A 12,770-nucleotide genomic window follows, 5' to 3' on the forward strand; every position below is an offset into this window, starting at 1 on the left:
ACCGAGTCAGGGACATTACTAACTGCACAGGTCTAGTTATTTATATGTAAATATTTATTTCTTTACCAAGGAGAGGGAATGCATGGCTGCAACAAAGCTGTACACATATTTACAGCCGTGCATTTTCCTCTCAGTATTCTCTGTGATAAAGCAGCCGTAGTCGAGGCAGTTTTAGTCATATTTTAGACATTAACCAGCTTCATCTTCCAGAACCAGCAGAATAAAACAGAGTTACAGTACGAGGAGACGTCAGGACTCAGAGGAGCAGAATCAGACGTCTCTCTGTGCTAATGATGACTCATCCTCAGCACTAACAACAGCAGCAGGCCTGTTCGCTCTGTTTGTACAGTCAGCACAGAGATGAAGAAAACACACAGTGACAGGATGACTCGGTCTCCTCTTCATCGTCTTCATCATCAGCTGACTGTGTGACCTCTACAGTCCCTGCGGGGTCAGCAGCCCCCACAGCAGTTAGCCGTTAGCTTCGGCAGAATAGAAACATCAGCTGACAGCGAGGATTTAACCTTGAATCTCGCTGTTCTGTCAGATTGCAAAGAGAAATGACAAAGACAGGAGCATGCAGCTTTGCACAAATAAAAATACTGATTCCTTTGTTTGTGTATTTTAAAATCAGATGTAAATAAATCAGGAAACAATCTATGGGCTGTTTTTGCATAAAAGGCAGAGGAGTGAGTTGCAGGTTATTAATAAAGGCATTCTGTAAATGCACAGTGTGGATGCATGCATGCAGTAAAATGAAGCCACATGGTATGCAAATGCTCCAAACAGATGTAAACTCATGGTATAAACAACCCCTAACCTAGTCTAACATTAAAACAGTACCCAAAGAGGGCTTAACCAAAGGTCAGTTGATGCAGGAGCACAAATCACTGCATGATTACTGCACTGATTCATCATTAACATGGACACCGCTTTCCAAATAATCACGCAAATTGGATTTTAGTGTCATAAACATGCAATGCCTTGGACAAGGTATGAAAACATGAGATATTTCATGAAAATATAAGTGGAATGAGGAAGGTTTCTGACAGACAAATTCATCAGATTAAGAGAGCAGATGCTAAAATGCCATAACAAAGCAGCAAACAGGTATTTGAAGCTGCTGGTGCCTCTGGAGTCCCACCAGCATTGAGGTGTAGGATCCTCCAGAGGCTTGCAGTCATGCATAAACCTACTATTCAGCCACCCCTAACCAATGCTCACAAGCAGAAACGGTTGCAGTGGGCCCAGAAATACATGAAGACTCATTTTCAAACAGCGTTGTTTACTGATGAGTGCCGTGCAACCCTGGATGGTCCAGATGGAGGAGTAGTGGATGGTTGGTGGATGGACATCATGTCCCAACAAGGCTGTGACATCAGCAAGGAGGGGGCGGAGTCATGTTTTTGGCTGGAATCATGGGAAGAGAGCTGGTAGGCCCCTTTAGGGTCCCTGAGGGTGTGAAAATGACCTCAGCAAAGCATATAGAGTTTCTGACTGACCACTTTCTTTCATGGTACAAAAAGAAGAACTGTGCCTTCTGTAGCAAAATGATCTTCATGCATGACAATGCACCATCTCATGCTGCAAAGAATCCCTCTGTGTCATTGGCTGATATGGGCATAAAAGGAGAGAAACTCATGGTGTGGCCCCCATCCTCCCCTGACCTTTAACCCTGTTGAGAACCTTTGGAGCATCCTCAAGCTAAAGATCTATGAGGGTGTGAGGCAGTTCACATCAAAACAGCAGTTCTGGGAGAATATTCTGACATCCTGCAAAGAAATTCAAGCAGAAGCTCTCCAAAAACTCACAAGTTCAATGGATGCAAGAATAGTGAAGGTGATATCAAAGAAGGGCTCCTATGTTAACATGGAACTTGTCCTGTTAAGATGTTTTTGATTGAAATAGCTTTTATTTCAGTAAATATGAGTTTCTTATGCTGCAAATTCAACAAATGACCACTTATAAGTTCTTTACAACCTATAAAATGTTTTGAAACTCTGTTTTGCATAACAATTTGGAACAGTGCATTTTGAGTTTTTTATTTTTAAAAATAATAGTTATCATTGGGAGGTGTGTTCAATACAATCTGAATTATGCTCTAACAGTTGATGACTTGAAAATTATACTGACTGTCAGAGGATTGACTTTTTAGGAAAATCAGAGAAAAAAAATTACTTGCACAATGATTTGGAACGTGGTGTAATGATGGAAAATCCAGCTGTAAAATGTTCCAATCACAGCTGCATTCACATCTCCTCCATTATGGAGTATGCGTGTCTGTTTTGACAGTTAGAAACAACAATGATAGTTCAGCTTCACTGTGATGAATTAATAATAACACTAGAGCTATAAAAAGACACACAAGGGTGTAATGTTTGCTCACAGTGACAGCTGAAATTGGGCTTTTGTCTCTGCATTTTTCAGCAGTAAACGTCAGGTGAAAACGACGAATATTCCTGTGATTAAGACACGGTCTGAATCCATTTATAGCAAGTGAATTCATGTGCACACAGTAAGACATCTACTGAGATTTAACTCCTCATATCTGATCAGTTTCATGCAGTTTTCTCTCTTTTTACATTTGCTCAGCCTCTCAGAGAAAGGTGAAGATTCAGAAGTTGTTTAGCTCTCCTAAAATAGCATCCCCGTCCCCATAATAGGCTTGATTTGACTGCAGGTCTGACATTGTTTTGATATCTGCAGCTTTGTATTTACGGTGTGGATATCAGCGCTGAGATTTCCCGCTCTAATCCCCTGCGCCTGAATGTGCAGATTTTCATCCCGTCAGAGGTTACGCGGAGGCTCATTTCACTGATTAGTTCGTGCTCGGAGAGGAGACGATCATCAGCGGCAGAATAAAAACCTGCTGCAGGATTAACCACACATGGATGTGGCCAATAAATAAAACACCGCAAATGAGGAGCAGAGTTTGTTTACTGCATGGTGGTTGAATGCATTAAGGCTGTGGTTTGTCTGCATGTGAAGTCCTGGTTTTATTTCATTATTTACTCCTTAGTCGGTAAAAAGAATACACTACTAAATCTCACATTTTTGCAAGCATTTCTGTCTAAAATCTAACCCTTACTTATTCACCTCACAGGTCCAGGTAAACAGCTCATCTGAAGATGTAAAAAAGTGAAAGATAAAGCATGGACTGCTTGTAAAGTTACCTGTAGCGGCAGGCAACACGAACATGTTTCTCACTAAGTCTTCCATCTAGTGGTTTACACCATGACGTATAAAATGACCAGACAGACCGGGGTGTTTTAGACCAGCGGTTCTCAAATGTTTTGCCTTGAGGAAAGTCTCGGTGTTATGCGGGAAATTGTACAACCATGTGAGGTTGCTTTGACTGTACAACAACTTAAGATTCTTTTACACGTGTTTACAGATGTATGTTCTGATCCTATCACTGACTGAGGTAACCACGGTTAGAATAATATTGTTTTAAAACTTACAGCATCATAAGGTATCAAAAACTGGACAACCCCTTAGGAAGCTAAACATTTTTCTGCAGTTATTCTGGTATTTTCTATCTCATATCTACTTATTTTGTAGATCTGGTTTAAAAATACAACCAGGCCTGCCCACATATTTGACTAGACCCCTGAAAAACCCAGAGAATGTTTCCCCCATTGTGACTATTGATGATGTTAATGCACGTGTGGTGGATCAGTAGCATTGGTGCTAGCATCATGGCTAACAGTAGACTCATGTTGGGACTTTAAAGTGTGTAAAACATTTGTGGGTTCTGATGTTGGTCAGTTCTTTTTTTGCCACTTTTCACCCATTTTTGTGACTTTTGCCCATACTTGGTTTATTTTACCGTTTCTGCAACATCTTTTTGCAATGTTTAACTTTCTTACCAGTTTGTCCCCCCCTTTGTCCAAATTTGTCATGTTTTGCCACTTTACGCCCAATTTCCATGTTTTTTCTGCCACTCATCCTGTTGTTGCCCTTTTTCCCCATTTTTGCCACTTTTTGCCTCTTTTTTGCCAATTTTTTGACTTTGTGCCCCTTTTTGTCCACTTATGCCCTTTTTAACCCATTGCTGCAACATTGTTTTGCAACTTATTGCCAATTTTTGTTGCCTCTTGCTATTCTTACCAATTTTTTTGTCCAATTTTGCCACTTTTTTTGTCCCCTTCCCCCATTTTTGCCACATTTCACATGTCCTAGTCACTTTTTACCCATTTTTTCCAATATTTGCATTTTTGCATATTTTGGCTAATTTCCTGAAACATCTTTTTGCAACTTTTTACCTTCTTACCAGTTTGTGCATCTGTCAAAATTTGTTACTTTACCTACCTTTAGCACATTTTTAGTGATTTTTTGCCCATTTTTGCATTTTTTTCTGCCATTCATCCTGTTTTTGCCCCCCCCCCCCCCCCCAATTTTTGCCACTTTTTGCCATTTTTGGCTTTTTTGTTGCCCCTTTTTGCTCACTTTTTGCCACCTTTTGCTCTTCTTACCCATTTTTTGTCCAATTTTGCCATTTGCCCCATTTTGCCCATATTTGTATGCCCATTTCTGCAGCATCTTCTTTGCAACTTTTAGCATATTTTAGCTAGGCATGCACAGTATCATCTGCCTGATATCGGTATCGTCAGATTTTTAAATTTCTGCTGATATTTTGGCTGTGAATATCAGCATATACTGACTGTAAAATCTGGCCGTGTGGTTCTGGCTATGCTGAGACAGACACATTTTCAAACATATTTATGCAGGACATGCTCAGAGACGCTGAGCAGTTATGCAGTTATTTAGGGAAAAACACCCCTTTCCATGCTAATCGACCTTATTGCATTAAGCATCTTTGATGAGGACGGAAATGGTTCAGAATAAATAGAGTACAGATTAGTCTGCTGTCTGTGAGAGCTGATGGAAGTACACTGCAGTTTTAGTGACGCATGAACTTTCCAGATATCAGGAAACAATTTCCCCTCTGTAAGACTTAAAAAATGATGTGTAAATGAGGTTAGTGAATATTACTTTGACATTGCTATTACTAAGCCATAACCAGGAGTTAAATCAGTCTCTCAGCTGCTTTTTTAATCTATGTGTGGCATCATTGTTAAACATAACAAGGATGTGTTTGTTTTCTGAAGGTCTCCTTCATTCAGAGAGGAAACCTTATCAGGGTGGTGCTTAAGTGAACGTATCAGTCTAGCCTTTGATTAAAAGCACTGTCTGTTATTGTGAATATTTAACATGGATTGTCTGAATCCGTGCCGGGTGCGGACAGGAGCGGACGTCATGCTGCAGGAGCAGGACTAGGAAGAGAGTCCCGTGCAGGACTCTAGTCCATGCAGTGGGAATATAAAACAGTCTCTCTGGCGTATCAGTGCCAGGAAGGGGTTCATTAATGATGTTATGTTTAGTTGGTGATAGTTCCTTGAATACAGGAAAAAAATAAGCACACAGTGCTTTTTTAAAAATGTCCTAGCTTTGCAGCTCTGATATTCTGGCTGTAAACTAGAACAACATAGATCACCTAGCACTTTCTTCAAGGTGTAGTGACTCAGTTTGGTGTTTAACATTTTTCAAACCATCCTGATTGTGGACCTGGATCATTTATAAGAATGCTTTTAGGGATACCATGTATGCTTCTGTTGTCTAAAGTATTTTTGTAAATACAAACTATCACAGAAGCCACTTACAAGCTTAAACCTTTTTCTCCTTCTTGTAACAGAACTGCAGAACAGAAGCAGCAGCTATTAAAGATGCAAGCTCTACTACTGTTTATAAACGGTACGTGATCACATATTTATTCCCAGCAGTCACTCCTCTGTCTCCTTTTCCTCTGCTGCTGCACTGCTAGGCTCTACAGCTGCTTCCTGCATGAATGCTGCAGTATAAATGAAGTTTTCCATGCTACAAGTTTCTCATGCTTGTATTCATGTTTAGCTCTTGTTAAATGCATAGAGCTCCATTAGATCTGTGTATTCCCTGCACTGTGCATCACTTTTGTTTTGTTGTTTGCATGCAGTGTGTTTAAAAGTGGACTGATTTTCCATCCATCAATAAAGCTGATCGATACAGACAGGGCTGAATGTGAGGAGGAGGAGGGGAGAGAGTGTGGATGGAGGAAGCAGACAGGAAGTGTTGAATACCATGATAAATGTGCTCAGTACCTTTTTTGAACTCCTCCAGCATGGCGTCCAGTTTGGTGTCATGGAACACGAAGTGCACCGGATGGTTGTAGAACTTGGTGATGGTCTTCAGGGTGGTGCAGTCATCCGGGTCCACGAAGGCCAGGTCCTTCACGTACAGGATGTCCACGATGTTCGACCTCTCGTCGTCGTACACCGGTATGCGCGTGTATCCGCTCTCCATGATCTCTGACATGGTGTTAAAATCCAGGACAGCGTCCGCCTGGATCATGAAGCAGTTAGCTAGAGGAGTCATCACATCCTCCACAGTCTTTGTCCTTAGCTCTAGCGCCCCCTGGATCATGTTGAGCTCCTCTTTGACCAGGTCGTTGTACGGCTCCGTCACCTTCAGCATCTCCACCAGCTTCTCCCGGTTATACACGGTGCCGATCTCCTGACCCAGCAGGACATCCAGCAGCTTACTGACCGGGAAGGACACGGGGAAGGTGAAGAGCATGAAGAACTTGGTGAGCAGGATGGTGTTAGCTCCAACGGCCAGACCGTGGCGCGAACACAGCGCCTGAGGGACGATTTCTCCAAAGATGACGATCCCGATGGTGGAGGCCACCACAGCGCCCAAACCGGAGCCGATGAGGTCATCCAGCAGGATGGTCAGCGTGGTGTTGACGAGGACATTACCGAGCAGCAGCGAGCACAGCAAGTAGTTCCCTTTGCTGCGGATCGGCTCGATCTTCCGTGCGTATTTCTTCTCCTTGTCGGTGCCGCAGCTTTGCACGATGCGCAGCTCCATGGGGTCCAGCGCCATGAGGCCCAGGTTCAACCCGGAGAATATTCCAGAGAGCACCAGCAGACAGGAAATGAGGATGGCCTGCAGCCACATGGGCAGCAGAGAGTGCTTCTCCTCCAGCACCAGCACCCTGCCATCACTGTCTCCTAGCAGCACCCACCTGCAGTAGAAGAACTCATTATTACGGCCAAATTAACTTCTAAAAAAAACAGGAGTTACACTTAATAATAAGGACACACTTTCAGTTTAGAAAGCATAAAAGTACATAAATTATTTCATATAAAAATGATTTAATAAAATCAGTAAACAGGGCTTTAACGGGGGGAACTCACAGCTTCCATATCTTCTTATATTTGCTTTAGATCTTGACCTGCCACGACCAATATGGCACCAGCATCAATGTAAAAACAAGCCAGTCAATGCAACATCTGTGCACATGATGTTTATGGTCAATCATGAAATTAGAGTTTAATTCAGACTAGTGCTGCACGATTAATCTAACTGCAATGCTGATGTCAGGCTGTGCAACAGCATAATTGAATAAAAGATTGCAATTACTCTTGTATTGAGGAGAACTTGAATAGTTTATAAAAAATGCCTGAAGAAAGGACTTTTAGTTTGCAATAGTGCCACTAATGAACTTCTATTTTCTGAAAACTGTTAAGTTATTTTAAAAGCAGTACTGTAAAAATTATGCCGTTTAATATTTGCATGCTTTAGGTTGAGAAATGCATGCTTCAAAACTATCATTATTCTCTGCATTTTCCTTTATAACCAAGCAAGCAGGCTCATGATACCATTCCTGTATTATATTGTAATTGCACATTATTACCAAATCCTGCAGCATTACCCCAGACCAAAGATTTGCAAGGAGACTGTTTTAGAGCAGCAGTTCCCAACCTTTTATCTTTAGGGCCTTTAGGATATCTACGAAAAGTGAGCCCCTCCCATATGAATTTTTTTCATTGACAAAATCCCAACATAATAGGCCTACAGACACTGTTCTTGAAAAAGATCTAAGTACCAACTAGCCATTGTTACTACAGCATATTAGGACAACACAAAAAAACATTTAAGAAGGAAAAAATTAAGTTTTTTTTTTACTTCAACAGTCTTAAATTGCATGTATCAAAAATTTTAATTTAATATATAACAGGCTTACAGAATGTTGCAGAGCAGCTGTGAGTGAATCTTCAGTCTGAACTGGACTTTAGTTTCTGTTTTCATCATGCATTTAGATCTGTGATCAGTAATTGGATTCCAAAAGGTAATGCTTAATGCCCAGTATGAATTAGGGCAGAATAACACTGCGTTTTATAATTGCAGTTGCAGGATTACCATTATAGTGACTTCCAAGAGTGTCTCCATGTCCACCTCTAGAGGTTTCCTCCAGTAGCACTCTCATGTATGGGTAAGTTTATTTTCAATCATGCTCATGGCAGATTCAAGGTCAAACAGCAGGTACATTTCTGACCTTAAACACAGTCATTGTAGTGGTAGGTAAGACCAGCAGGGTAAAGAAAGAGAGTCTGGCCCTGTTTACACACTGCATTAACATCAGTGCTGTGTAAGATACTAAGAATGTGATCTTTAACGTAGCAATGAAAATTAGGTATCTGATAGCTCAGACTGCATACTGTAATGGTCTGGGGGGCCTTCATCAGGACTGGTTTGGAGGTGTGGATGCCGCAGTTACTGGTAAGGAGAAACTTTGTCTTACAAATGTCCGTCTATTTCAGCCTAGCTCGTCATATTTCAGTCTAACTAACAACCCGAAAGCTTTATGCATTAAATAGTATTTCACTGTTTCCTTTAAATGCATCTTTATAACTGATGAGTGAGAAAGCTGTTACAGAGGCGCCACTAGCCTCTTAGCTCGCTGCATTCGTAAATGCAAAGTGTGAATGAATGCTCAAGGGTGCCGTCATCTATTTATCTGAGGAGCACAAATGTAGACAGATCTGAGTAGTAGCAAGATATCACTGCGAGGCTCGAGGAGCAACGTTTTCATTTTTCATCTTCTGTTTTAACATCTATCTTCTTTAACGTCTTTTCTCTGTATTTGAAAAAAGGATCTGGCTCATTACATTTTAAAAATCCTTACAGTTTTATAAATAATCATTCTTAAACCTATCTATGAACACTTATTAGGGCCACTCTAAAAAAGTACAACAAAGGAATAAAGAGGGTTTGCTCATCTTTAAGAAAAAAAATCACAAATATATTCATTTCTAAGTTTGAAATTTCTGTGTAAAAATATTTAGCTACATTTACAGGAAAAATAATCATTTTTTTATGTTATAAAGTCGTAAATTTACAAGAAATCAAACTCAGTACGGTTGAATTTAATAAGACATGAACTTACCACAATAAATAGAATATTTTTAGTTAGAAAAATAGAACATTGGAGAGAAAAAACTCAAAATATTTGGCTGTGGGAGCAGGGCTTGATTATTTACACCAGCCAACTAGCCAAATGCATGTGAATTTCAGCTGTGGCAGGTACCAGATTGACTCCAACTAGCCACTTTGGCCAGTGGAATTTATCAGTGTCACAACCTCAGCATTCTCTGGTGGAGATTTGTCTGACAGAGAATTAGATTTGTTTATTAAACCAGTGTTTTGGTATTGGTATGAACTAAATATCTATTAAAGAGGGAAATGGAGCATGTGTTTTGTCTCATACCAGACGTTCCCAATATGGCATACAGCATGTAGTTTTCCAACAACAAAACTGTGGCTAGTGGAAATGCTTAGTGGCTACTGACTGTTCAAAAACAAGTAGCCACGGTGGCCAGTGTGCAAAAAGTTAATGTCAAGCCCTGTGTGGGAGACTTAAATTTTAGATAAATAATCAAAGTTTTTAAATAATAAGCACTGGTAAATCAACAGGGGGAAAAAATCTAAATTCTAGAGTTACAATGAGTGTTAAACACACGGCACATACTCAAAAAAATTGAGATTATAAAGTAAAACACTGATAAGAAATTAAACTAAAGTTTATTAGACATGAATTTAACAAATTAAGTTTTTTGGAGAGAAAAAAAGTTGAACATTTAAGAAAAAATCTTTTTAAAAATCCACGAGAAAAAAATAAAGTTTTGATAATAAATAAAGTGTTCAATTCAAGAGAAACTAAACAAAAAAGTTGTAAATTCAAAAGCAGGAAAAAGAAAAAAAAATCATTAAAATAGTTGAAAATTTACAAGAAGCAAAATCTATATTTTGTGTGTGATGAATCACAAATTAACAAGAACAGAGATGAATGTGTGAGTTAGAAATTCACAAAATAAGACAATTTTTTTTTTAAATTATTTAAAGTTTAACATTACATGAAACCAAACATAGTTTTTTTAGGTTATAAATTTATGAGAAAACTCTAGAAATTCTTAACTTTAGGTTTCCTTAAATTTATATTAAAATTATTACAATTTCAAACATTTAAACTTATAAAATTCCCGTTTTTTAAACCAGTCTATGACTTTTTAAACTCCTACATTCTGAGTATTTTTCATACCTTTCTGACACAAAAACAGAAAAAGAGTTTTTTCCTCCAAACTCAATAGATCCTTTTTGGGTGGCCTTAATGCACCTTTATTCATATCCATACTTTTCTAAATTATAACAGAGATCTGTTAATAAGAGAACTAGTACATCTATCTACAACCGAATTTTTCCAGGTTCCTAACAAAACCTACATTTCCTTTTCTTGGAGTACATGGAGTAAACACATGATGATAGTTTATTGATTTTCACATAAAACTCATTTTAACAGGCTGACATTAAACACATCATAATGTAAAGTAAAAATCGAGCTAGCTTTAATGCTGCTAGTCTGGATGCTGGATTAATGTTTAACTGAAAGGACTGACTATAAAGTTCAGGGGATTTTACCGCGGCTGATCTGAGTAGAGGAGGATGACCGTCCTGCAGCAGCAGCAGCTGAAGGTTTTCTATTTCACAATTAACCCCCACTATTGATATTTGCATCGGCCATTTTGTTTATTATTATTATTATTATTATTATTATTATTATTCCATGTCTGCTGTCTCCTCCTTCATACTTTGTTGTATCGACACTGATTCAACTTTAAAAAAACTCATTTTTTTCCTCATTCGACTGCTATGACTTTTCTCATTTCTAACTTTTATAATTTTTAAACTATTTAACTTTGTTTAACAATGTTAAACAGATCAGGTATTGCACTCTTCAGCTTTTATGCTATTTTCTGCTATTTTTCCACTATTTTCAGCTATTTCATGTTATTTCAAGCTCTTTCTATGCTTTTTCAGCCATTAAATGCCATTTTCAGCTACTCAGGCTATTTTCAGCTATTTCTATGCTATTTTCAGCTATTTTTATCCTTTTAAAGCTACTGAATGCCATTTTCAGCTACTTTCATTTGAAGCTATTTTTAGGCTATTTTCAGCTATTTCATGTTATTTCAAGCTCTTGCTATGCTTTTTCAGCCATTAAATGCCATTTTCGGCTACTCTTAGGCTATTTTCAGCTATTTCTATGCTATTTTCAGCCATTATAACACTACTTTCAGCAATTTTTAGGCTACTTTCAGCTATATTCTTATCCTTTTAAAGCTACTGAATGCCATTTTCAGCTACTTTCAATTGAAGCTATTTTTAGGCTATTTTCAGCTTTTTAGGTTACTTGCAGCTTATTTTATTCTTTTTTGCTATTGAATGCTTTTTCGGCTACTTTTATGCCATTCTATCTATTTTATGCTATTTTTATGCTTTTTTCAACAGTTCAGCTCTCATCATCCCCACACATTTTCAGCTGAAATTGCAGTTTTGATCTAGTTTAGGTTTAAAACTTTTTGACAGCAGATTTAATCTTACCAACAAACTTAACTAGACAAGTTTAGTGGACTTTGGGTTTGGTTTTGACTTTACAGAACCCCTGAGCCCCCATAGCTGTATCCCTAAGCTGTAACTGATAATGTGGTTTAGAAGGTCCAGACCCTGGTGGGTCCAGGTTCGGTCTCCATCCTTGTTCAGACTCCTGTTGTTGAAGATGTGTGTGTTCTGTCTAGAGCTGTGTTATGCACTTCCAGTTGCTGACTGGCCCACACTAACTAAACTTGTCCTCCCCTCCTGCTGCCTTACCTGCTGCCGTCCGCGCTCACCGTGCACACCGCGTACTCTTTCCGCGGCTCGCTTTTGCGCAGCGGCTTCACGGTGACGGTGAGCAGCCCGGACGTGCCTCTGCTGCTCACGTTCATGAAGGTCCCGACGCTGATGTCCTTCGTGAAGTCAACACAAGTCCTGTCTGCCTCCATCATGCCGCTGCTGCCTCCTCTAGCAGCCGCCACCGCCTCCTCCTCCTCTTCCTCCTCCTCCGCTGCCGCGTCCTCCGCCTCCAAGATCTCCATGAAGCGGATCTGCGTCCAGGCGCCCGAGTGGAGCTGCACCCCGTAAAACCGGAGCTGCACGGAGCTCTCCTCTGTCACCTGGATGACACCGTCGTCATTGGTGCTGGCCGGCTTGTCGCTCCTCTCCAGCCGCATGCCGAGCACCTGGCTCCCGCTGCTGCTGCCGCCGGACCCCGCCGCTGCTGCCGCCGCTGCCGCTGCAGCGGCCGCCTCCGTGCGCCCCCCGACCCCCGACCACAGGCAGATAACGACAGTGAGAATATAACCCTGCTGCCCGCTCCATTCTGTCGCCATGTTTGTTTCACTGCTCGGCGACCTGGGGGCTGACGTCATTTACTCATGTCCGAGCGGCTCCGCCCCCCCGCCGGCCCATCAAACGCGCACCAACACACCCACCCATTATCACCGCCTAACGGTCAGCGACAGGTAGAGCTAATAAACAAACTCACACCCCTTTTTCCTCCACACACCAGGGCA

The 12,770-nt window shown here is 40.4% G+C and overlaps 1 protein-coding gene across 1 annotated transcript in view; it reads right to left on the reverse strand.

Annotated features, from left to right (window-relative positions):
- Window positions 1-12,587, reverse strand: part of LOC121525436 (metal transporter CNNM4) — a 50,606-nt gene extending 38,019 nt beyond the window's left edge. The window contains exons 1-2 of the mRNA XM_041811440.1: window positions 12,028-12,587; window positions 6,138-7,063 (exon numbers count right to left, since the gene is read on the reverse strand). Of these exons, the coding sequence (XP_041667374.1) occupies window positions 6,138-7,063; window positions 12,028-12,587 (1,486 nt within the window). The remainder of the gene's footprint in view (window positions 1-6,137; window positions 7,064-12,027) is intronic.
- Window positions 12,588-12,770: the final 183 nt, after the last annotated feature.

This window comes from Cheilinus undulatus, linkage group 17 (genome assembly GCF_018320785.1).
Source record: "Cheilinus undulatus linkage group 17, ASM1832078v1, whole genome shotgun sequence".
Lineage (NCBI taxonomy): Eukaryota > Metazoa > Chordata > Actinopteri > Labriformes > Labridae > Cheilinus > Cheilinus undulatus.